A 26,734-nucleotide genomic window follows, 5' to 3' on the forward strand; every position below is an offset into this window, starting at 1 on the left:
AACGTCAGCCTTCCTGCTCCTCTGATGCTGCTTGGCCTGCTATGTTCATCCAGCTCTACACCTTGTTATCTCAGATTCTCCAGCATCTGCAGTTCATACTCTCTCTGTTCCTGCTCCTCTGATGCTGCTTGGCCTGCTGTGTTCATCCAGCTCTACACCTGATTATCTCAGATTCTCCAGCATCTGCAGTTCCTACTATCTTTGAAACTATCATAGAAATTGGGAAGTTGTGTTGCAGTTGTACAAGACATTGGGGAGGACGCACTTGGAGTATTGTATGCAGTTTTTGTTACCTTGCTACAGGAAGGATGTTGTTAAACTGGAAACAAAAAGAAGAGAGTGAAGAAATTTACAAGGATGTTGCCAGGACTCAAGGGACCGAGTTACAGAGAGAGGTTGGACAAGCTAGGATTTTTTTTCTTTAGAGCGAAGACAAGGGGGGAATCTTAAAGTGTGTAAGATCATGAGAGGCACGGATAGGGCGAATGCACTCATCTCAGTCATTTTCCCAGGTTTGGGGAATCAAGGACTAAAGGGCCTCAGTTTAAGCTAAAGAGGGCGGGGGGGGGGGGTGGATGGGAACCCAAGGGGCAATTTTTTTTTTTTAAGCAGAGGGTGGTATGCAAATGGAATAAGCTGCCAGCAGAATTGGTTGAGGCAGGTACATTAACAACATTTAAAAGGCATTGGACGAATACATGGATAGGAAAGCTTTAGAAGGATATGGGCCAAGTGCAGGAAAATGGGGTTAGTGCAGATGGACATTTTGATCAGCATGGACCAGTTTGGGCTGAAGGGTCTGTCTCTGTGCTGTAGGACTCTATGACTATGAAATATGAAATAATGAAATAGATAGGCACATGACATGAAATTTACTACAGAGAAATGTATGCATTTCAGTAGGAAGAATTACATGATACAATTTAGCAGAGTGCAGGAATGAAGAAACATGTACATACACAAAAACTTAAGTAGACAGGATAAGTTGAGAAGACTATTAAAATCAATACAGTATCCTTGGCTTTTTGAAGCGGTACACAGTACAAAAGCAAGGAATTCATGCTAAACCTTAAAAAAAAAAAAATCAATCTTCCCCCAGCTGGAATAGCATGTTCAGTGCTGGACAACATACTTTTGGAACAACGTCCAGACCAAAGAGGATGCGGACAAAAAGCTGCTAAGACAGCATAAGGAATGTGGGACTTCAGTTAATTTAGAGAGAAGCTGGCGTTGTTTTCCTCAGGTTAAAAAAAAATGTAGGTATTCAAAAACGTGATGGTGTTTGTTAAGGACAAATAAGATTAAACTTATAATAAAGATGAACGATGGTTCCACTGACAAAATGATCACGATCCAAAAAGGACAGAGGTACGTGGTAAGTAAACTTCAAAAGAAAAAAGACCAAGTGAAGAGAAAGCAAACTATGATGATCTAGAATACGCTTAGGTTAAGTGTAGTCAAAGTAGCTTCAATAATACCATTCAAACGTGCAGAAGAAATAACTTGTATAGTTGTGGGGCAAGAGAAAGGGAGTGCGAGTTATTGAATACCTTTTGAAAAGAACAATTAATAGAGTGGTCACTTTGTGCGCTGCAGCCTTCTACTATTCTGACACTTCATGTGTAAATGGTTTCAGGAAATTTTCAAATAATTGCTGACAAAATGTAATGTGAGTGCCAGCATTAAACTGAAGTATAGTACAGTGAAAGTACAATGAAAACGTCTTAATATGATATTTTAGTAATTGTTTATATTCTGGACAATTAAGTTAAGGCTACTAAATTTTTTATGTAGGAATACTACTGATATCTTGCAGCCTCAAAAGTACCACTAGCACCTGGAAGGTGGTGGTCAAAGGAACAAGCTAATAGTGTTGGCACTGTAAAGTTGAATTATATTCTTTCAGAGTATTTAAGATAAAGATTGGTGGTACCATAGATATACTGGCCTAAGATAACCTGTTTTTTTACAGTTAAGGTCAGAATTATGGAATTTTGACTAATAATTCATATTTACACAATAGCTCAAAGCATTTCATGCAGTGCATTGCTGTTTTTGCCCATTGGCAGTAATGTAGGCAAATATTAAGGCCAAATTTATGCCACAAATTAAAGTATATAAGTGCTTGGTTAAATTATTGCACTGACATAGGAAAACGTTTTATGCAGGGTACTAGGAAAATTCACTGCTCTTTAGTAACATTACCTTTTGGAACTCCCTTCTGCAAATGACAATTGAAACTACACAAAACTAAGATATCTATCTGAAACAGACAGATTTTTCTTAAGAAATAATCGGACACAGGTCATAGGCCATGACCCCAGTAAATGGCTGAAGAGACTCAAGGATTAAATGGCTTACTCCTGTTCTTATTAAATTTACATTGGCTTGGACTTCATAATTTGAGTGACATTCTGAAAAACATATCAGTACTAGAAGTGATTAAAATGTGTTGAGATATTGGGACAATTTTGACTCTACAGAGAAGGCTGAATAAAGAGTTAATAGAACAGCATGATTCATTTTAACAATAATCAGCAGGAAAACACTATCTTCCTGATCTGGAAAGCAGTGAAACGGTGCCATCGATTGAAAACCATTATGGAACCCAGTGATTGCCAAATCTATCCAGAATGAAGTGTACAGTTCCTTGTTGCTAGCTTTGTAACACTAATTATCTGACACCTCAAATCTAATCTTTCACGACTTCTGCTCTTCTACTCTAGTTTTTCCGGTCATCAACATACCTTCATCACAACTCTAGCGGAAAAGCCCTCTGTCACATCCACTATTCTCAAACTCCTTACCTGCGTCCTTATGTGACTTGATTTCATTCTTCACTTATAAATTCATTTAACAATATATCTTTTCAACTAAACTTTAATCAGCTCTACTGATCATCACAACGATCATTTATTCATCCTCCCTCCACGCTCGCATAAAGAACTTTTATGGTCTATATTAAGAGTGTTGTTTCAATGGATGCAGAAGTGACAACTGTGCATGGTCACGTAGGGAAAATTATATCCAATATAATTATGTGAAATAAAATCATATGATAGGTGTATGAGTTATTAGCCATAATTTTTTTTTTTTTTTTTTTTTTTTTTTTTTAATTTATTTAAAGGGTTGAGGGATCACTGGCTAGGCAGCATTTATTGCCCAGGGGACAGTTCAGAGTCAACAACATTGTTGTGGGTCTGGAGTCACATGTAGACCAGACCAGATAAAGATGGCAGTTTCATTCCCTAAAAAAGGACATTAGTGAACCAGATGGGTTTTTCCCAACAATCGACAACACGGTCATCATTAGACTCTTCATTCCAGATATTGGCATTCAAATTCCACGATCTGCTGTAGGATTCGAACCCAGGTCCCAGAACGTTATCTGGGTCTCTAGATTAACAGTCCAGTGATAATACCACCAGGCCATCGCCTCCCCCAGATTCATGCACTTTATTTAGCAACTGATTCCTCGTTCTGAACACGAAGGGTGCTTCAAAATCACTAACAGAAAATAGGAGGAGTTGTAATGTCTTTACTGTCATTAGTTGCCATTTTCAGTGTCTCACTTTTGCACAGTAATGCTCCTAGCTATGAAATGCCTGCATAAAATGATGGAAGGAAGACATTACTTTAGAAGTTTGATCTGGGGATCCAAGTGAAATTATTAAAGCTGGTGTCAATGTCAGGGCACCTGAGGGAAGGAAGAGGAGATGGGGGAAAAGGGAGGGGACCTGAGGGGTAGGAAAGAAAAACAAAAAAGAGGCAGTTTGTGATTTGTACTCCCACCTCTGCTGGAAGAGCTAACTCTTATAGGACTTCCCTTGCAGGTACGAATACCTTCCTAATACTTCACGTTGCCTTCATGCAGGAGACAAGCTATTGGATATTCAACTGTGCCACGCATCACATTTGCGAGTCATAGGAACATAAGAACTAGGAGCAGGAGTAGGCCATCTGGCCCCTCGAGCCTGCCCCGCCATTTAATAAGATCATGGCTGATCTTGAGACTCAGCTCCCCTTACCCGTCCACTAACCATAACCCTTAATTCCTTTACTATTCAAAAATTTATCTAGCCTTGCCTTAAAAACATTTGGTGAGGTAGCTTCAACTGCTTCACTGGGCAGGGAGTTCCATAGACTCAACCCTTTGGGTGAAGAAGTTCCTCCTGACCTCAATCCTACATCCGTTTCCCTTTATTGTGAGGCGAAGACCTCTTGTCCTAGTTTCACCTGCTAGCGAAAACAACCTCCCTGCCTCCACCTTATCTATTCCCTTCATAATCTTATATGTTTCTATAAGATCTCCCCTCATTCTTCCGAATTCCAATGAGTTTAATCCCAGTCTACTCAGTCTCTCCTCATAATCCAACCCTCTCAACTCTGGAATCAACCAAGTGAATCTCCTCTGCACCCCCTCCAGTGCTAGTATATCTCTTCAAGTAAGGAGACCAAAACTGCACACAGTACTCCAGGTGTGGCCTCACCAGGACTCTATACAGCTGCAGTACAGCCTCCCTGTTTTTAAACTCCATCCCTCTAGCAATGGCAGACAAAATTCCATTTGCCTTTTTAATTACCTGCTGCACCTGCAATCCTACTTTTAGCAAGTCATGCACAAGGACACCCAAGTCCCTCTGCACAGCAACATGCTGCAATTTTTTACCATTTAAAACAGTCCATTTTGCAGTTATTCCTACCAAAATGGATGACCTCACACTTATCAACATTGTACTCCATCTGCCAGACCTTTGCCCACTCACTTAGACTATCTATATCCCTGTGCAGACTTTCAGTGTCTTCTGCACACTTTGCTCTACCACTCACCTTAGTGTCATCTGCAAATTTTGACACAGCACACTTAGTCCCCAACTCCAGATCATCTATGTAATCATCCAGTCCATCTGTGTATACACCTATGTATACATGAACATCCAAATGCTGAGTGTATAATTCTCAGAAGTAGAAAACACTACATAATTTTCCTCCTTTTTAGGAGGAATTACAAACAAAATCTATTGAAGTAGTATGTTTCACTATTCTAACACATATTGCTTTTAGAAACAAAAATAGAAATTGCTGGATAAGCTCAGGCAGCATCTGTGGACAGAAATCAGTTAACATTTTGGGTTGAGTGACCCTTCCTCAGAACTTTTAGCCACTGCCTGATAGTTTACAGTCCTTATGAACATCAAAAACTGAAGTAAAACTGATATCTACATTCAAAGTTTCAATGTGCAAACTGAAGCAATTTTCATGTCAGTTACTAACTGTTATCAAGACAATGAAAAAAATCATTTTGTTTTGCATCCTACTTTGAAAATACTCAAGTGCAACAACTGACTCTTAATAATAGCTAACTGTGTTAAACGATGTCCTTCACATGATTTCAGCGTCAGGTCCAAAGCCACATTCTATGTTATTTGTTCATTAGAAGTGTGTGTCACTAACAGACAACATTTACAGCTCATCCCTAAAAATGGCGGCGGTCACTGGTTCAAAGGTGCTGCCAAGGGAGTTTTGGTGAGTTACTGCAGTACATTATGCCGACGTCACACATTGCAGCCACACTGCATTGACAGAAGGCATACCGATCAAGCTGACTGTTTTGTCCCGGATGGTGGTGAATTTAGTTGTTGGAGCTGCACCTATTCAGGCAAGCGGAAAATATGCTATCATACCGCTAATTTGTGTTTTATAGATGGTGATGGATAGGCACTGAAGTAAAGGAGGCAAGTTAACAGATTCCTAGTCTGTGACCTGCTTTTGTAGCCAGTGTCTACATGGCTGTTTAGTTCAATTTCTGGTTAATGGTAACCCCAGGATGTCACTGATCGAAAATTCAGTGACAGTAATGCCATTGAACATCCAGGTGATATGGTTAGATTGTCTCTCATTGAAGATGGTCACTGCCTGGCACTTGTGTGATGTGAATGTCACTTGCTATTTGTTAGCCCAAAACTGGGTGTTGAGATTTGCTGCACAAACTGCTTCAGTATTGGAGGAGTTGCGAATGGTGCTAGGCATTGCACAGTGAATATTCCCAATTCTGACCTTATAAAAAGGGGAGATAAATCAAGAAGCAGTTGTTCTCAAACTGCCATGAGGAACTCCTCCAATGATATCCTGAAGCCAAGATGATCAACCATTTTCTTGCTAGCTAAGACTCTAATCAGCACAAGAGCTTCCACCTCCCCCACCCAACTTCCTGACTCCCAGTGACTCCAGTTCTGCTTTCACAGTAGTCGATAGTATGCAATTGGTAAAATACTTCTGCTTCTACTTAGTTACAAAAAAAACTGAACGAATGTAATTATATGGTAAGAAAAGCCAAAAATAATTTAATTGATTAAATACTTAACTTTTATTTATAGTCCTTGGTTCAAGTCAGCTTAAACTGACAAGGAGGATGTCTCCTTTATCTATTGTCTTCTTGGGAGTGAATTGGGGAAGTTTCAAATTTGCACCTCACGCATACAGGCCCACAGTTGAAAACTGCCCATCTTTTGACACTAGATACCTCACATCTTCAATTCCTAACAACAACATTGCCTTAATGAGCACAAAATTCACATGTTAGGCTGGCACCTTCAATCACAAAGCAAAAGCTTCCTGAACTTGGTTTTAAGCAATTCAACTCACCCATCTGCTCGTGTCATAAACATGACCAAAAGGCCTGTGCTTATGCTGCATCCGGAGAGGCCTGGTTCTGGCTGATGTGTCATCCACAGAAAGAAGTTGCTGTGTAGTTCTGTCTGGATGCTCTGTCTTAGGCTGACATTCCTCAGAACCAAAACAGTCCGAAGAGCCAGACACATCATCACCTAAAACACTAATAACCACAGTTATTTTTATAGTGCGCCTATTAGATAACGTAACAAAAAGAAACAACATTGGCATTAGTGATAAAAGGGACTGCTTCAAAAAAAAAAAAAAGCACTGCATCAAAAGTCACTCAAGTTAGACTTACAACAGCAGAAGTGGTGAGCTTTAGTTTTAAGGCACTGCCCACTCATCCATTTGAAATAAAGAGCGCCATTTCACATGCATGCTGAAGCCCCACTATAAATCAAATTAACTGTCCATGGCTCTGCTAGAACCATAAATTATGAAGATTTGATAAGGATTTCAAATCATATAGAATGAACTTTTGAAAAAAATTCTACAGCTTTCGTAAACAGTTAAACATGACAGAAGAACACAGCACAGGAACAGGCCCTTCAGCCCTCCAAGCCTGCACCAACACATTTTACCCTTCCATACTAAAATTGTCTTCACTTACAGGATCCGTATCCCTCTATTCCCTTCGTATAGAAGTATTCATCCAGGTGTTTCTTCAATGCTGCTATTGCGTCTGCATCTACCACTTTCTCTGGCAGCACTACCCAGGCACTCACCACCCTTTATGTGAAAAGCATTCCTCATATCTCAAACTATGCCCACCCTCCACCCGCAATCCCACTTTGAACCGTGTCCCCGAGGAATCAACTCCTCCACTCTAAGAAAAAAGTCTCATACTTTCCACTCTATCCATGCCATTCACAATCTCAAACTTCTATCAGGTCACCCTTCAACCTCCTGCGTTCCAGTGAAAACAAATCCAATCTATCCAACCTTTCTTCATTGCTAAAATCCCACAGACCAGCACCATGCTGGTAAACCTTTTCTGTACCCTCTCCAAAGCATCCACATCCTTCTGCAGTTTTCTACCCAGGCCTCCAACTGATCCATATCCTGCTGTATCCTCTGACAATCCTCGTCAATCTGCAACTCCAATCTTACTAATTAAACCAGCTAGGTTTTATTCCAAATCACTTATTCACACCACAAAACAGCAGAGTTCCCAGCACCGATCCCTGTGGAACACTACTCGTCACAACCCTCCCTTCCAAAAAGCATCCCTCTACCACTACCCTCTCCTATGACTACACCAGTTCTGTATCCATCTTGCCAGCTCATCCATGATACCATGTGACTTTTCCTTTTGTATCAGTCTGCCATGAAGGAACTTCTCAAAGGCTTTGTTGTCTACAAGGACTTCAAAAATCAACCACGTTTCCCGCAATCATCTTAGTCACCTCCTCAAAAAACTTGATCAAGTTAGTGACACACAGCTCCCTTACACAAAACCATGCTGTCTATCACTCAGTGCATTTGCTTCCAAATGCGTATGGATCTTGTCCTTGACAATCCTTTCCAATAAATTTCCCTACCAACAATGTGAGGTTCACAGGCCTGTAACTTCCTGGATTATCCCTGCTACCCTTCTTAAACAATGGGACAATGTAGTTATTCTCCAGTCCTCTAGACCAATTGTCAATGCTCCAGCAATGTGTTCTCTTGCCTCACTCAATATACTGGGATAGATCACATCAGGACTTGGGGACTAATCTACCTTAATACTACCCGTCAGCTGATTTTCACCTCCTCATGGCTGGCCCCTCAGCACGGTTAAATCCCCAGCAGGTTGTCTAACACTTCCTCTGCCACTGGAAAATTCCCAGCTGGAGTGGGAAAAGGCAAGAATGCAGCAGGCACAGGACCACAGCCATGGCGAAAAATTGTGCCCCCACCAGCTATTGAGCTGCCATGCCACAGAATTCCAGCCAGTGAAAATTTACAGCACAGAAAGCAGCCATTCAAATCTTTCTCATTGCTAGGTGAAAGTAAGCTCTCTGGTCTAACCCCATTTTCTACCTATTTCTTTATAGTTTACACCTCTTCAAGTGCATATCCAAGCATTTTTTTTTTAAATAAACACAAAATGGATGACAGATCACCACCCTTTTCAATTGCCGTCTAATCTTCCTACCAATTATGAAGCCTCTGCTTTCTTGTTATTGATATCTCTGCTACAAGTATTAGGGCATTCCTATTGTCTCTACCTAGGCTCTTTGTATTTTATACACCTTTATTAAAATCTCCATCAGCCTCAGATTAAAAAGTATTCCATCCAGTTTTCTTGCATTCCAAGAATTCTCAATTCTTGGAAACATCCTCACAAATCTCTTATGTACTCCCTCTGCCCTGATCACATCCTTCCAATAATATTGGCAAGAACTGTGCGCAGTACTTCAGCTGACCTAACCAGGCTTTTATATATTTCTGCCTGTTCTGCTCTTAGATCTGTCAGGATTATGAACGTTCAAACATTGAGTATGTTCAAAATTGAGACTCAGATTTATGCAAGATTCACCATCAACATCACCCTTTCCCACATGAAGAAATTCCCACTCAGCTCAGTCCCATATGGCTAAATCCCTACTCCGAGACCCCGTCCCCAGCTGGGTTCCACAGCATCCTCATGAGCAGCATTCCCTTTAATTTTCTTTCCAACTGTGGGGAACGCCCATGGATATAACAGTGACTTCCAGAATATAAAGTCAATGCTGTGATCAGCATGCAGGAAGCCAACATCATTTGTGTTGGGGTGACTGCACAAACAAACACTCAGCTTTGCAGTTTAAATAGGGACAGTGCCTACAAGTCAGTAAACATTCTTCCCGCATACATCCAGTTGCGTTCTGTAAAAATGTGTTTGTCGCAACAAAGCCACTTCTCATTCTTGAAAGCAGAGCGATTCCTCCATCCCAGAAATTGGTTTGTGAAACCTTTGCTGAATTCCTTCAATGGCAAGTGCATCCCTCCAAAACTGCACACAATATTCCAGGTGCAGTCTCCCCAAGGCTCTATAATTTCAGCAAGATATCTTCACACACAGACCTTTATTGCAAGAGAATTGGGTAAACATACCACTTGTCTTAATAGCTTTCTGTACCTGCATGTTAATGTTCAGTGACTCATGAACAAGGATACTCCGATCTCTCTAATTCAAAACTTTCCAACTTCTCACCATTTAATTACAGTAATCATCCAAGTATCATTCACGTACAGAGAATGGGGACTGACAATGAGCTGAATCTGCAAACTGACTGAAAAATATTAGTGGCAGCTAAGAGATCTCAACTGTTAAGATGAATGTTTTAAAAACAGTGGTCATGACTGGTCATAAAAACCTGATGATGTTTTGGAATGCCAATTATAGAGTTATAGCACTGTACAGCACAGAAACAGACCCTTTGGTCCAAGTTGCCCATGCCAACCAGATATCCTAAAGTAATCTAGTCTCACTAGCCAGCTTTTGCCCCATAACCCTCAACCCTATAGGCTCATAACCCTATTCATATACCCATCCAGATGCCTTTTAAATGTTGTAATTATACCAGCCTTCACCACTTCCTCTGGCACCCCTTATTCCATACACGCACCACCCTCTGTGTGAAAAGGCTGCCCCTTAGGTCCCTTTTATATCTTTCCCCTTAACTTCAACCTGTGCCCTCTAGTTTTGGACTCCCCACCCTGGGGGAAAAAAACCTTGGCTACTCACCCTATTCAAGCTCTCATGATTTTATTAACTTCTAGAAAGTCACCCCCTCAGCCTCTGACGACCCAGGGAACATAGCCCCAGCCTATTCAGCCTCGCCCTATAGCTCAAAACCTCTAATCCCAGCAATACATTTGTAAATTTTTTCTGAACCCTTCAAGCTTTGCAACATCCTTCCTATAGCAGGGAGACAAAAACTGAACACAGTATTCCAGAAGTGGCCTAACCAATGTCCTGTACAGCTGTAATAGGACCTCCCAACTCCTATATTCAAAGCACTGACCAATATAGGCAAGCACACCAAATGCCTTCTTCAATATCCTATCTACCTGCAATTCTACTTTCAAGGAACCATGAACCTGCATTCCAAGGTCTTTGCTCAGCAACATCCTCAGGTCCTTACCATGAAACGTACAAGTCCTGCTCGATTTGCCTCTCCAAAAATGTAGTATAGAATCGTAGAATGCCTAGTGTGGAAATAGGCCATTCGGCCCATCGAGTTCACACCAACCCTCTGAACAGTATCCCAACTAGACCCACCCCCATCCTATCCCTGTAAACCTGCACTGCCCATGTCTAATCCACCTAGCAGCACCCCAGATCTATCTAAAGATAACTCCATCTGCCAAAAAACAGAGCAGCTCTTACAGCCACAATTTTTCCATCTTGGATTACGCAGAATCCAGAGAGAGAATTCTGAATGCTTGGGTACCAGACCCTGGTGTTCCTACCAAAGTGGATGACCTTACATTTCTCCATACCAAACACCATTTAAAGGGAGGCTGTGATGTATCGGTAGTGTCACTAGACTAGCAATCCAGAGCGACAGACTAACATCTATGATTTATATAAATGACTTGGATGAAAATGTAGATGGGTGGGTTAGTAAGTTTGCAGACAATACAAGGATCGGTGGAGTTGTGGATAGTGCAGAAATGTTGTCAAAAGATGTAGCAGGGTATAGATCAGTTCCAGATATGGGCAGAGAAATGGCAGATGAAGTTTAATCTGGCTAAGTGTGAGATGCTGCACTTCGGGAGATCAAACGTTAAGGAAAGGTATAGTTAATGGCCAAACTCTAAACAGCATTGAGGTACAGAGGGATGTCAGGGCTCAAGTCCATAGCTCCCTGAAAGTGACCATGCAGGTAGATAAGGTGGGAAAGAAGGCATATAGCACGCTTGCCTCTATTGGTCAGGGAATGGAGTACAAGAATCAGGATGTCATGTTGCAGCTTTAAGACTTTTGTTAGGTCATGCTTAGAGTATTGTGTTCAATTCTGGTCACCACATTACAGGAAGGCTTTGGAGAGGGTGCTGAAAAGGTTTTTCAGGACGCTGCCTGGATGACAGGGTATGAGCTATAAAAGGAGAGACTAGAAAAAAAAAAAAAAAAACACTTGTTTTCTCTTTTCTGGAGCAGAGGCCGAGGAGAGAATTGACAGAAATCTTTAAAATTATGAGGTGCATAGATAGGGTTAACAGTCAGAATCTTTTTCCGGAGATGAAATGTCTAATTAGGGGACATGCATTTAAAAGTAAGAGGGGAAAGTTCAAAGGCAACATGAGGGGCAAGTTTTTTTTTTAAAAATAAAAAGTGTAGTAGGAATCTGGAACACGCTACCAGGGTGGTGGAGGAGGCAGTTATGAAAGGGAGGTTTAAGGGACTTTTAGATAAGCATATAAATATGCAAGGAGTGGAAGGATATGGACCAAGGGCAGGCAGAAGGGATTAGTTTGATTTGGTGTTTTGTTCACCACACCATAGTGGGTCAAACGGCTCATTCCTGTGCTATCCTGTTCTATGTTCTAACATGCTAGAGCCATGGGTTCAAATCCCAACATGAAGACGAAATTTGAATTCAATAAAAATCTGACACTGAAGTCTAATATCAATCATGTAACCATTGTTAAATCGCCATAAAAGCCTGACTGGCTCACTGGTGAGCTTAGGCAAGAAAATCTACTGTCCTTACCTAGTCTGGCATACTCTTAATTGCCCTCTGAAATGGCTTCGCATGCCATACAGTTCAAAAGCAAAGACTGGCAATAAGTTATGGCTTAGCCAGCAAATGCTTATATCCCACATCTCTCACTCACTTCGGAGAGTCATCTGTAAACTTTACAATGTTACATTTAATACTCGCATTTACATAAATCGATATCTTGTGTGCAGCTGGGGGTCCAAACACTAATCTTTGAATTATTGGTCAGAACCTGAAAATGACTCATTCATTCCTGATTTCTGTCCATTGAGAACTGAATGACAGACATAATCTATACCAGTATATTCCCTTCTGTGTCTCATGCTCTAATTTTGTTTACCAATCTCATGTGGGACCTTATTAAAAACTGAAAATCTAGAAATGTACTATCATCCATCACTTTCCCATTTTCTACTGCTAGTTACATCCTCAAAAAAAAACTCCCAACAGGTTTGCTAAACATAATTTCCCATAAATCCACATTGATTCTGCAAAATTACTTTTCAAGTGTCTTATGGTCTCATCTTTTGTTATAAATTCTAGCATGTCCCTACAGATGATAACAAGTCTATAGTCCACCTTTTTCATTACCCCATATTTCTCAAATAGTGGGGATCGTATTTGCCACATTCAAATCTGCAGTAACTATTCTAGAATTCGTAAAACTTTTAAAGATGACCTGTGTAACTACTATCTCTATAGCCACCTCTTTCAACACTCAAATTTAGATCATCAGGTCTAAGGCATTTATCCATGTTGTTTCATTAATTTCTCTTGGTTTTTAAAAAAAACGCTTTTGTTTGCACTAGTCCCTAGATGCGTCATTATCACAGCAAGGCTTTTTGTATTTTCCTCCAGGAAGGCAGTTCAGAATGTGTTTTGACATTTCCTTATTCCCTATTTTACATTTTCCTCATGTATTTCCTAATATACACACGTTAGTTTTTGATAATTTTTCCTTTTAAGGCATCAGGTTTTTACGGAAGAATGTATGTTTCTTGCTAGTTTACAATTTCCTTTTCTTAATCTTTTTAGTCCACTTTTGTAGACCTCTAAAATGTTCCTGACCCTCAAAATTACCATATCTGTAGACCACAAATGCCTCCTCACTTTAACTAATATAATCTTTGATTTCTTTCATTAACCACAGTTAGAACACTTTCCCTCTCCAAGCTGGGTGACCGAACATTAGAAGAATACATTGTTATTGTAAACTTTAAATGTTAGCCATTGCCTCCATCTAAAATCATGCATTTTAAACATAGTTTCCAAACCCATAATGGTCAATTTGCCCCTCAAACCTACATGGTTTCCTTTGCTTAGATTTAAGCTCAAGTTTCTAACTGAACTACATTATTTTCAAACTTAATGTAAAATACAGGTCAGTCCTTCCTAAAGCTACTTTACAAGACTATTAAAATTAGCCTTTATTCATTGTTCCTTATGAGATCTAAAATAGTTCCCTAATTGGTTTAACATATAGCTTTCTTTTAAAAAAAAGACTCCACATACATTTCAAAAACTTGACCTACACAATTTCAGTTATGTTTACCCAGTCTACATAGATTAAAATCCTCCAAGTTTACTATACTGCTCTTAATTGTCTACTTCATACTGTGATTTACAGTTCCACTGCTGTTTAGTGTCCTAAAAACAAGTCCCACTAAAGTTTTCTCCCTCTTGCTGTTTCTTAGTTCTGCCTAAACTGATTCTACATTTTAAATTTTAGAACGAAGGTCATCTATCACAGCAGCTCTGATACCTTCTTTAAGAGCTACCCTTCAGCTCTTTCTCAGCTGCATGTTCTTCCTAAATGTCACATACCCTTAACTATTCAGGTTGTAGCTTTGGTTTCCTTGTAACTATCAGGTCTTACAAAGTTCTACCCGAACTAACAACTTGTCTGCTTTATTGCAAATGCTATGGCTATGCCAAAACAGAGCCATCAGCCTGCTTTTAAACTGTTTTTGAAAACTCTGGCCTAACAGCTAGCATACAATCAAGTTTACGATCATTGTCCCTTCCAGGCATACTCTTAGTAACTATCATTACCTTTACTGCTGCTTTGATCTATTGCCTGTCATTTCACTTTAATTTACTCAATCTTACCTCTTAATAAAGTATAAACCCCTTGTTACTTCCCTAGATGTACACTCACTAGAACACTGGGCTCAGCATTATTCATGTGAAATCTAACAGTGCAGCTTCTGCTTTCGCCATATGGTTCTTCTGAGCCAGGAAGACCCAGGTTCAAGTCCCACCTGCTCCAGAAGTTGTGTAGTAACATCGCTAAACAGGTCGATTAGAAAACATTCACCGTCCCCATGCTTCCCTGTTGGGCTAGTGGTTATGATCAACACTATGTCATAGCCCTGGTTCGATTCCTGGAGAGGGCATGTGTTAATTTAAAGTATGTAAACTCAACAAAAACATTTTTACTTTATTTTCAGAAGCACAAGATGCCGTGGATCTATCAGTGTCCCTATATCTAAACCAAAGAGGCCTGAGTTCAAGTCCCATCAGCTCCTGAGGCATGTAACATTATCTCCACTATCCTCATAAGGGTTCTTGTGGTGGCAATAAAAGGGGTAATGTCCCCACCTCTGAGCGAATTGGCCTGGTTTCAACTTCCACCTGTTCCAGAGGTATGTAATATCTTTGAACATGCCGATTAGAAAATATCTGCACCATCTGCATTCCTAGTGCCGGTGCCCCACCAATTAGAACACACTTTCCTTATGCCATGATTTGCAACAACCCATTCAATTATCTAATCATCTTTAATCTATGCCATTTTGCACCTGGTTCAAGTAATGATGCAGAGTTCATCATCTTTGAAGTTCACCTTTCTACGTTAGGCAGCATGAAGACCTAGGCACTATTGAAACCTCTTTCCTATTCTTACCTACATCATAGGTAGTCAACATTGATCATGACAACTGAATCTTCCCACTTCTACAATAGGTTCCTCTCCAGTTCTGAGCAGACATCCTGAACCTTGGCAATGATTTCTCACCAGAATACAGTGAAAACGATTCTTGATCTGGGGAGTGCAGACAGAGCAAAGTCCACAGCATCATGGATGATTCACAGTATAAGGCAGCAGAAAGACTGGGAAATAGGGACTGATAATAGTAACAAACAGATCTATCTGCAGCTGCAGGCTTGAAACCAGGATAGTTTCTTGTCTCCAGTGTTAGAACCAAGGACTTAATTGAACCACAGCACAGCACTAACTATTTAGGTACAGAAAGGATGAAGTTCAGCAGACAGATTTAGGGTGCTAGCTAGGAGACTAGTGAGACCTCAAAAGGTACAATTTCTACATTATTCCTGGCAGCACATACACTAGTGAACACAGAAAATGATGCACAAGGAAGTTTTAGTTCCTTAAGATAAGGCAGTTTGAGGGGTACAAGGCTGGTAACGTAGATGCACTTGTATAATTATCAACACCTGAATGTTCAGGGCACAAAATTTCAAATATGCAGATGGCTAAACTTGAAAATGTGATTTACGTGAAGAGTGTAGGCAGGAGATTTGGATGTAGAAATGGCTGACTGCATTTAATCCAGATAAATGCTAGGTGACGCATTTTGGAAGGTGTAAAGTAGGAGGGAAGCATACATTAAACCGCAAAAAATCTTAGAAGCATTAACATACAGAGGAATCCAGGCATTCAGGTCCACAGTTCCCCGAAAGTGGCAACACAAGGGAGAAGATGATCAAATAAAGCATACTTACCTTCTTCTGTTGGGGCATAGTGTACAAAAATTGACAAGTCATGTTGCAGCTGTATGGAACTTTAATAAGACCATATTTGAAATTTGCCTACAGTTCTGGTAGCCTCACTACCTGAAGGATGTGAAGGCTTTGGAAAGGGTGCAGAAAAGGTTTACCAGAATGTTGTCTGGTTTGGAGGGTGTGAGCTGTGATGAGAGAGTGGACATTGTTAGTTTGTCTTCACTTGAAGATGAGTGACCTGATAAACGTTTACAAATTATAAGAGGAATGGATAGATGAAGTCTTTCTCCCAGGGTACATGTATCAATTACTTGGGGACTCAGGGCAGCATAGAGATACAGTGATTGACACTGCTGCCTCACAGCACCAGGGGAGCCAGGAGTTCAATTTCAGCCTTGCTTGACCGTCTGCGTGGAGTTTACACATTTTCTCCATTTCTGTCTTTATGTGTTTCCTCCCTCTTGCACTGTACCATACTCTTTGCTCTTATTTGCCATGCATAAATTCTTGTTCATAAAATTGTGTTAAAACTGCCTCAACTTATTGATTTTCCAAATGTCCCATTTCCATTTCCTTCATACTGATTGATATAAAAATTACAAATACAGGTTTGATCGATAGATCTGTTCTCCAAGATTAACTGCACATAACTAAACTTCACAAATCTTCCAGGAAGGTTCTTCAACAGCTGTCTTGACTACAAAACTTTCAATCACAATCACATTGTTCTAGGCAGGACAATAAGACAGAAGCCTCAAAAACGCACCCATTCTAAAATTAAGTATCAGCCAAGAGGATCTGGGACCATCGTGGATAGATTGAATGACTTTGAAGTTGTAATCTCACAAGCTCATTGTTTTCTATCAAGCGCATGCATTTTTGACCTCCTACAAAGAATTAATCTAACACCCAAACAGTTTTTAAACTGGTTTGCATGGATCAGTAATTCTATAGAGGAACATTTAATTAAAATTACTTTTGTAACAATAAATGTCATGGTTTTGCCAAAGAAAGCAACTACTTGCGAATCACATTCCTAACTAGGAAATGCACAAGTGATCACTGAGAGTGAAACAGAGGTAAATTAACAAACAAACATTCTTACCTGTAGAAAAAGCTACCAGGATGTTTGTATGTCTTACAAGAGACAGGAGAAGAAGCAGGTGATAAATTGAGCGGAGGGATCAAACTGTTTACTGATTCCGTTAGCTGCGCACTCTGCAGACAATTAATAAATAATGCTTTTAAACTCAGAGTATGATTCTGCACGTGAAGCAAATACCAGTGCAGCATATTCCCCCTCGAACTATCCTTAAGCAATGATGTAACCTGAAGACAATCTTACAAAAGTTAGTCTCTTCATTTCAATTATTTTGCATGCTTTTGTATAATAGAGACTATAACATTACTGGCAGTTCCAGCTATCAACAGATTACAGCTTTAACTTTTTGTTTTCTACCTGTTTATCTATATTCCTTAGAAGCAGCAAAGGGCTGCTTGGTGATATTTCCAAACTGCATTCCAGAGTTGAATCCTTTATCTCCACAGGCGTTTTATTATCATCGGCTGCAGCTAATAAAGCTGCCGTTTCTGTCAACTCCATCTGCTTTTTGGGAGAGTCTCCGGAACACTGAGAATCGCCCAGAGTCACTGTTTCCTAGACAGCAATCAAACAAAATGATTGGAGTTAGGAAACATTGCTTCAAATGAGTTACTTTTCTAATTAATGAAAGGAAACCTTCAAAACCTTGTTCTGAAAGATGAAATACCCTCATGATGGAATGGTTGATTACATAAACTGAAAATATTGCAGGTTACAAGTGGCCAAGTGATCGGCCTACTTGTGTGTTCCAGATAAGGTGTGACAAAAGATGACATATTTCAGGCCCCATCTTGTTCTCAGACAACGGTCTCAGTCACATTTTCCAACAGGAATGACTGGGTGATGAGTAGTAGTAAAAGCCCTGAAGGGTTCTCTCTTCTGGTTCAGGAGTGAAGGGGAACATCAAAAAAAATTCCAACTGCAACGTAACTGAATAGTAGTGCACACAACTATAAAGTCAGATGCAAATTGTTAGGACTCATGAAGGGAGTTTCACTCTAAGCTGTTACACTGGTACCTAAGTATTTAATCTTAAAAAAAATTGGCTGAATGTAAAAAATACACAGCTGGTGATGCCAAGCTTTAAATTACAGAACACAGATTTGTACAATAACCCATACAAAATGGGTTAATGTTCTCAGGTTGGCTGGCTTAGATACGTTAAACATTTGCTTTTTAAAATTTATTTCCGCTGGCTCTCTATTTCACCTTTGCAACACGTATGTGCTTGTAGATTTCGTTTATTTGTCGTATCCTAAACTCTAGCTCTGATATCTGGGCTTGAAGCCATGTCCACCGGCTTGCAACTTCAGCACGATCAAGGGTCCATCTCTTCTCGGACCTGTACTTACTGTAAAACAAAATGGTTTATAATTCCTTATTGACCGATTTAACAACTTACCATCCTGGTCTACACTGAATTTGTATTGCTTCACGATGTAATTTTAAATTGTCATCCTGTAAGATCATAAGATCATTATCAATATACAGAAATACTATGCATAATTTAGATGCTGAAACATTTTTGATTGCATCTGTAAAGAGAGAAATACTGTTTTTTTTTCCACTTTTCTCAATGCTCTGAACAGCACTGATGTACAGAGGGATCTTGGAGTTCAAGTCCATAATTCCTTGAAAGTGACCACATGTTTAAATAGGGTGGTAAAGAAGGCATATGGCCTGAGTATAAGAGTCAGGATGTCATGTTGCAGCTTTATAAGACTTTGAGTAGGCCACATTTAAGAGTATTGCATTCAATTCCCATCGCGACAGCACAGGAAGGATGTGCAGCGTTCAATTCCACACTCAGGCGACTGTCTGTATGGAGTTTGCACATTCTCCCCGTGTCTGCGTGGGTTTCCTCCCACAGTCCAAAGATGTGCAGGCTAGGTGGATTGGTCATGCTACATTGCCCATAACGTCCAGGGATCTGTAGATTAGGGGGACGGGTCTGGGTGGGATGCTCTGAGGGGTGTTGTGGACTAGTTGGGCTGAAGGGCCTGTTTCCACACTGTAGGGATTCTATGATCTACGATCTGAACTGTTCTATGATTCTTCACGATGGACAAATTAAAGCATCGTGAAAGATTTTGTTTGATAGCTGTCATAATGCCAAATGTGGCTTTTTCACATTTCACTTGTTGTTTTCCTCTACATCTGCTTATTCATAAGCCAATCTGGTAGCAAGATAATGTATTAGTAAAACAGATAGCACAAGCACTTAATGTTCACCAATTAACTCTGAAAAATAAAAAGAGTCAGGGGAGAAACATACACAAATGCTCAGAGATACTTCAAGAAGGAAGTATAGTAAGTTGCAAAAGCCATATATGGCTTGTTTGTAGATCAAGTTCGCACTGTATTAGTAAAGAGAATATGGCTATAATTCTGCTACACTTCTACAAATAAGCAGCTAACAGTTATAACCAAACTCCTCATTTCACACACCAGCTTCAGTTACCAGTTAAGCAGAGGAAGAATTTCATTAAGTTTCAGGTTTGGTTTTTGAAGCAAACTGTTCATGTTCCTTGAACCTGGTTTTAAAAGTACATGGTGATTTGCAACAGGACCAGCAAGACAAAGACAAACCAATCTGCTACTCAAGTTGAGTATTAGTGTAGGCAATTTCTGAACAAACAAAAAGTCAGGGGTTCCCAAAGTTAGTGTAGAACCCAAAGTGGGGACCAATGGCCAACATGGAACTCTGACTGAATTCTAAGAGCTATGCTCCAGCGCTAACCGGGCCCATATTTCATAGGCCCACTCATAACCCTTACCCTCCATTCACAATTAGAGGTGGTGACAACTTAAGTCTCAAAAAAGTAACAGGAGAAGTTTGGGAAGCACCACAATAGGCATTGCTTCAATAAGTGGAAGGGTAAAAGGAAAACAAAAGTCTGAAAAATCACAGCGCGAGCCAGCCAGTCAAAGGCAGCACAGAGACAGCAAGACTGAGACAGACAGAGGGGACCTTCAACTCAGTTTATTTCCATAATCTATAAAGATCGCACATTCATTCTGTTCATTCTCATTTTTTAAAATCTGTATTACTGCCAAACTTTAGAATCATTGCAAAGTCTCTAAATTATCAACTCAATTAAAACTGTTATTCAATAAAAGGCTCAAGACTGCCTCTGACATTGAATTTCAATGTTCCTTAAATGACCTGACTGACAGCAGGCACTTTAGAAAGAAAAGAAAGTTCAAAATCTCTTTGTACACTGACATCCTAAACACTTATGGTTTATTCTTCCAAAATGCTTTTACTGATATACTTTACAGAAAGAAGACAAAAAATTAACTCCAATAAACAGTGTAGCAATTTATATCAACTTCCCAAAGTTAAGCTTCAAGGCATTTACCTGGAGTAATTTTGCCCGTTGGTCTGGGTGGGATGCTCTTCAGAGGATCAACGTAGACACAATGGGTCAAATGGCCTACTTCCACACTGTAGGGATTCTACAAGGTTCACTGAGCATTGAATGGAATGGCAAATCCAACTATTGTGTTTCAAGTGGTGACTGTGCACTTACCTGGAGGGTATCAAACTACATACAGAAGCTAACTGCAGACTGGGACTGAAGAGTCAGTGCAATGATAATCCTTCTTTCAAAACTACACCAGTGAAAGGGAGTGTGAATGCAATCAGGTTACATGGTTGGAAAACTCAAACAATGAACAATGAGGTGGTACTTTACCTTTCTGCTCCATAAAAATGTCAATTCCCACCAATATTTTGGATCCAAACAGTGCAAACTAATCCAGGATTTTTGCCATAACTACCATAGCCAGTACTATCCCAGAAACTGATCACTCCATGAAGACAAACCACAATTTTATTTTACCAGTTTGCACCCAATTTTGTTATCCTGATTTTAATTGAGGATTTAAGCCTTCCATTTAACTCAGTGTCTACACATTAAAGTAGTGAACACTAGAATGGAACAAAAAAGTATAATCATTCACCTTCACTAATGGTGGAAAAATTCAGACTTTTCCTCATCATTCAGTCCTCTTCACAGTTATAAGCCCAATGTTTTCTTGATCTCTCAAGAAAGATTTCAAAGCAGAATTCAAGGTGCTTCCTGACCAAAGTACAATATAGATTCAATGTACTAATCTAAAGTGTTATCTAATGTTTTCATTTAAGAAGCTGCTGCTCACCCATGACCTGGCATGGTCAGAGCATACCATCATTCTTTCAGCCTTTCTTGCAGCTGGTTTCTATTAACAACATGCATTAATTTCTGCTGTCACACCATCTACAAGTGGGCAGAAATATAACAAGAGGGACTTCTGTGAACATTGATTAGACATAATTTTAGGATATAAATGTAGCTAAGACCTCAAATCTGAACAAGTTTACAGGGAGAATACAAAATTTATATATTTTAGTCAATAGCATTACAGACACAGCATTTAAACACGAGGAGGAATGGGAAGAGAGAATGCACACAAGAATGACAGCTTTCTTCTGTTCTTTTTAAAATTGCTCATCTGTTTCCAATAATTTCTGCTTCACAAATTACTACATATAATGTCATAGGATCTTTACACAGAAGTCAGAAAAATCACTTCCTGGTGTGCAATTATAGTCTACAATCAAACTAGAATCAAGTATGTAGAGTAAATGGTTGAATTTTACCTAGTTAGGAGGGATTATTTTATGTTAACAGCTAGACAAAACTGTATAATAACTATCATATTACTGAGCAATTACCAGATTCATGTCAATTTATGTCACGGAATACAATTATAGTGATTTCCTATCAACTAACTCATATGCACCATTCCACTTTTAACAAAACATGGAAGTTACACTATTCAAGCACTTAGATTAAAATAAGCACCTGAACATTATTCAAACTTTACTTGAAACCACACTGCAGACAGACAATCACATGATGTTAAGCTTCAAAACGCAAACAGCTTTTCTGAGAGAGCCTCACTATTGTCCACCACATCCAGGACTCAACTATGGAGTTATCATTAAGTGGATGCTCAGCAGTATCACAAAGGTTCTGGTAACTAAATCATGGAGGAACATGGTACTTATTTAAATACGAGTTCCTAAATCAATTAAAAGAAAAGCTACTTTCCATTCCTTTAGACTTCAAAGCAATTTTAGCCAATTCACTTTTTCCAGATATGGGTATCACTATCCAGACTAGCATTGATTGCCCATTCCCAATTGCAACTGAGCTGGCAGTGGTCTTTGTGAATGACAGCAGTCTATTTGAGGGGGGGTTACACCTAGCGTATCCACAGAATTACACTAACCAATTTTGCTTAGCTCCATGACTGTATATCATAGAAATATAGATATCCTAAATCAATCCTGGAAAGTACCCTATTCTGCTGAAACTAAAAGCTGATAATAGAACCTGTACTACAATGAATCAATAACTCAAAGTTCATAAAATGTTCACAAGTTTTTTTTTGTTTTTAATGTGTAAATGCCTTATGAAAACCATTACATTCGGTCGAAGCGACCCGATTTACAGGAGCCTTCCCCGTTCCCAGGGAACTTATGGAAGAAAATTTTTAAAAATTTCATCAAGGACACATGCTTCCGTTTTGATTTGCATCTAATTCAGTCAGATAGAACTGATGACTAAAATGACAGTGTTAACAATTCTACTTACAATGGCATATTCCTATTCAGTGCAATCTCTTCGCTGTCTGAATCCTCATCAGTGCTACTGCTAGTTGCATCGGAATCCACACTTTCTTCAATGTGTGAAAGCAATGCTTTTGAAAAGCATGCATCTTCAAAGAGTTCAGAGTTGATTGACGTTGAAATGAATCCAGTCTGCACACCACCACTGTGTTTTATTCCACTAGGAAAGACGGACTCAGTATTTGAACTGTTGATTTTGCATCTTTCTGCCTGCCCTTCATGCTGGCACTTTATAAACTCTTGAATTTTGCACTTAACTTGGTGCTCAACATGCTTTGCCTGGATGAGCTGTAGACGTTTTTTAAGCAGGCTAGCCTTTTTAGTTAGTTCTTGCTGCCTGCCAAGGCACTCATGCAGCTCAGTATTACCTTCAATTTTCCTTATTTTCATGGAATTACAGAGTTGTTTCTCCTGGTTTCTCTGCAGGGTCGGTTGCCTGGCACTATTCAATAAATTTTCAAACTGAATATCATCCTGTGCTGGTACTGCATCCCAAGTTTTGTTTCCTTTGGTTGGTTTCAACATGGCTTTTTGATTTGTAGTTATTCCACCAGGATCATTAAGGGTCATTGAAAGGGAATCACAGGCTAATGTCACCTGATGAGCAGTGGTTAATATGTCCATACACTCCAAAGCATTGTATTTCTGGGAGTTTAATTCTTTTGTGCCATTATTATTACTACTTAATTCTGTTTCAGGTACAAAATACATTTTGCTAGCTTTAGAAGCAGGTGTTTGCTTAGTTCTATCACAAGATAATTTTTTGGCAAGAATGACAGCAGAGCTTTTGCTAAACAATGTCTTCCTATTATTTAGATTACAGTTAAAAGACAGTATGCCCAGTAGAGAATCAGGAGCTGTTAACAAGTTGTTTGGAATTGCACAATGCACAGTTCCAGATCGATAAGGTACATGTTTTGTTTCAGTTGCATCACTGCCAAGCCCACGTGTTGCAAACGGATACACAAGTTGAGACCATGCAGATTGTGTGTGGCACTCCCCATTCAACTTCTGCTCTGTAATGGTGTCTTCTTCATGGAAGAATGCGTCAGGTTCAATGGAACTGGAAGATAAGGAGGATGACGACAGCTGGAATCCATGTGGCTCTGTGGCCGTTTCAGTGAGAGCAGGAGCCATTGTAGCCATACAGTGCTGCCCCAACAATCCCACTGCAATAAAGATATTGCCCCTACAGAACAGATGAGTAACAAAGAAAAGACTGACACTGCCAAATATTTGAAGTCATCACTTGACATAAAATAATGCTTAATTTAGGCTTTGCTAAGATGATTCTAGAATTGTTCCCTATAAAGCACAAACTCATCATCAACACAAAAATATCTCAGGTACACAAAATTAACTTCAAGGCATTGCATCTATTCAGTTAAGTTGCCTGCCTATTTGTTATATTTTCTTACATGTTAATTTTTAAATATATGACTTGCAAGTATTCCTGATGCATTTCTAAAATTGAGCTGCTGGACATAACTGTTCTTAATGCCTTTGTTAACCTTACAACTGATAATCAACTTCAAATGCAGACAGACAGACAGAATTTTCACTGTTGAAAGTATGAAATTCTAATCAAATTTATTCAGGATGGGAGATTTTGGCTAATGGAAAGATTGAGACAGGTATTTTTCTTAAAGAATGTTAAGGAGAGAGTTAACAGGTGCTTAAAATAATGAGATCGGATTGAGGTAATGAGGTGAGACTACTTTCGGTGGGGGGTGGGGGAGGGGGGAGAAGCTAGACAGATTTACACATCAGCAAAAGTTGAGCACCTCTCAAGGGTATCCTGTCTGAGCAATTAGTAGGGAGATTTAATAGCAGCTTTCAAAAGGAAATTGAATAAATACTTGAAAAAGGAGGGAGAAGAGCAGTGGACTGTTACAATTCAAAAAACTGGAGAACACTATAGACTAATAGCTTATTTCCGTGCTACAAGATTCCAAGGCTTGAAATCACACCAAAGGCAGGCATCTTGTGCTGAAGCAATGAAACACCATTCCACATGGCACTGTAAAATAACTAAATCATGCTGATCTGCAATCAACTTCAAACCGTCTACTTGAATAGAATACATCCACAAGCCTAAAGGAAAAGCAGCCAGGCATGTAACAACAGGAAAGTCATTAATGGTCGAGCATCACTGTGCTGAAAAAGCTTTGGCCTTTATTTCAAAAGGGAAGTAGAAAATTAGGGAGGTCTGGCTAAAACTACAAGACACTAGTCAGGACCACAGCTGGAGAACTGTCAAAGTTTTGCACCCCTTATCTAAGAAAACGTATGAGCACCAGAGGCAGTCCAGAGTAAGTTCACTATGTTGATCCCAGACATTAAGAGCTGTCTTATGAAAGGTTGAGCAGATTCTGTACTCTTACGTTTAGAAGCAATCTTTTAAAGAGATAAAAGCTTCTTAACAGACTTGACAGGGTAGATGCAGAAAGCTTGTTACTCTTTGTAGGAGAATCTAGGACCAGATGGCATAATCTCAGTGTAAGGGGGTTATCCCTTTATGACAGAAATGAGGAGGAATTTCTTCTGAGGGTAGTGGATCAGTGGAATTCTTTACTCAGAGAAAATGTTGAAGCTAAGCCATTAAGTATAGACAAGGCTGAGACAGACAGATTCTTCATCAGCAAGAGTTATGAAGGTAGGGCAGCAGAGTAGAGTTTAGGATGATCAGATGTACCATGATCTGATGAAGAAGTGTACATCTAATAGATGAATTTCAATACAGAGAAAAGCAACGTAACACATTTTGTTAGAAGTAACATGGAGAAATAATCCAGGTTCAATGATACAACTCAGTACAGGAGCCGAGGGACCTCAGGTTCAAATGTGAATGAGGCCAGGCACAGGCAAGGCAGCTTATAGGATTCTTGGGTTTATGAATAGAGTATAAAAGCAAGGAAGTGATGCTAGACCTCTACAAATCATTGGTCAGGCCACATTCAAGTATTGTGTTTAGTTCCAGGCACCTTATTTAAAAAGGAGTGATGTTAAAGCCTTGGAGAGAATGCATAGGAAATTTATTAAAATGATACCAAGAATGAGGATTTTGGGTGCAAGGAAAGATCAGAAAAATCAGGCTTATTCTCCTTTGAGCACAAGATGATTAGGAGGTAATCTTACTGAGGTGCTCAAAATGATGAACAAATTTAACAGGGTAACAAAGAAATTCTGTTTCCACTAGTAAAATTGTCAGCAGAGCTAGGAGAGGGACAAGGAAAAACACTCAGCTGTTAGAATTTGGAATGCACTGTATGAGAGAGTGGCAAAGGCTGTTTCCATACAAGGTTTCAAAAGATATATATTTGAATATCAAAAATGTATTTGAAAGTGATGAATTTAGAGGGCTAGAGTTTGGGACTAGCTGGGACTCATTCATTTCGAAACCAGTACAGAGACAATGGGCAGAATGGTCTCTCTCCCCCGTAAAATTCCATGGTTCCATTTTTGCCTGGATTTATAACAGTTGTACATGTTTCCATCTGTAAAAACTACATTCAGCAAATCCAATTAAGACACAGAACAATATTTTGAAGGTTATTGCAGTAATCAAACAGTCAAAATTTTTTAATTTGTCTCCCCTCTAATTATAGCTCCAAATATGAATTGACTAACAGATTTCTTCAAAATTCGTACCATTTGAGTCTGAAATTTAAAAGGACTATTTCTACAAGTGGGAGAGTTCTAGAACAACGGAGGCACAACTGCAAAACTACAACTGGGATCGTTCAAGGCTCAGTGAAAACCTGGAATTCCTACTCCCAAAAAGTTGAAGAAACCAGCAGTAAAATGAAAAATGTCAAAACGCTGACAAACTTTTGC

At 39.5% G+C, this 26,734-nt stretch overlaps 1 protein-coding gene across 1 annotated transcript in view; it reads right to left on the reverse strand.

Moving 5' to 3' along the window:
- kansl1l (KAT8 regulatory NSL complex subunit 1-like) overlaps positions 1-26,734 on the reverse strand; it is an 80,426-nt gene that overhangs the window by 52,487 nt on the left and 1,205 nt on the right. Inside the window, exons 2-8 of the mRNA XM_048598670.1 lie at positions 22,863-24,086; positions 18,427-18,568; positions 17,575-17,772; positions 17,221-17,333; positions 6,646-6,835; positions 6,476-6,555; positions 5,181-5,245 (exon numbers count right to left, since the gene is read on the reverse strand). Coding sequence (XP_048454627.1) covers positions 5,181-5,245; positions 6,476-6,555; positions 6,646-6,835; positions 17,221-17,333; positions 17,575-17,772; positions 18,427-18,568; positions 22,863-24,086 — 2,012 coding nt within the window. The remainder of the gene's footprint in view (positions 1-5,180; positions 5,246-6,475; positions 6,556-6,645; positions 6,836-17,220; positions 17,334-17,574; positions 17,773-18,426; positions 18,569-22,862; positions 24,087-26,734) is intronic.

The sequence above is a fragment of the Rhincodon typus genome, chromosome 7 (genome assembly GCF_021869965.1).
Source record: "Rhincodon typus isolate 14 chromosome 7, sRhiTyp1.1, whole genome shotgun sequence".
Classification (NCBI taxonomy): Eukaryota; Metazoa; Chordata; class Chondrichthyes; order Orectolobiformes; family Rhincodontidae; genus Rhincodon; species Rhincodon typus.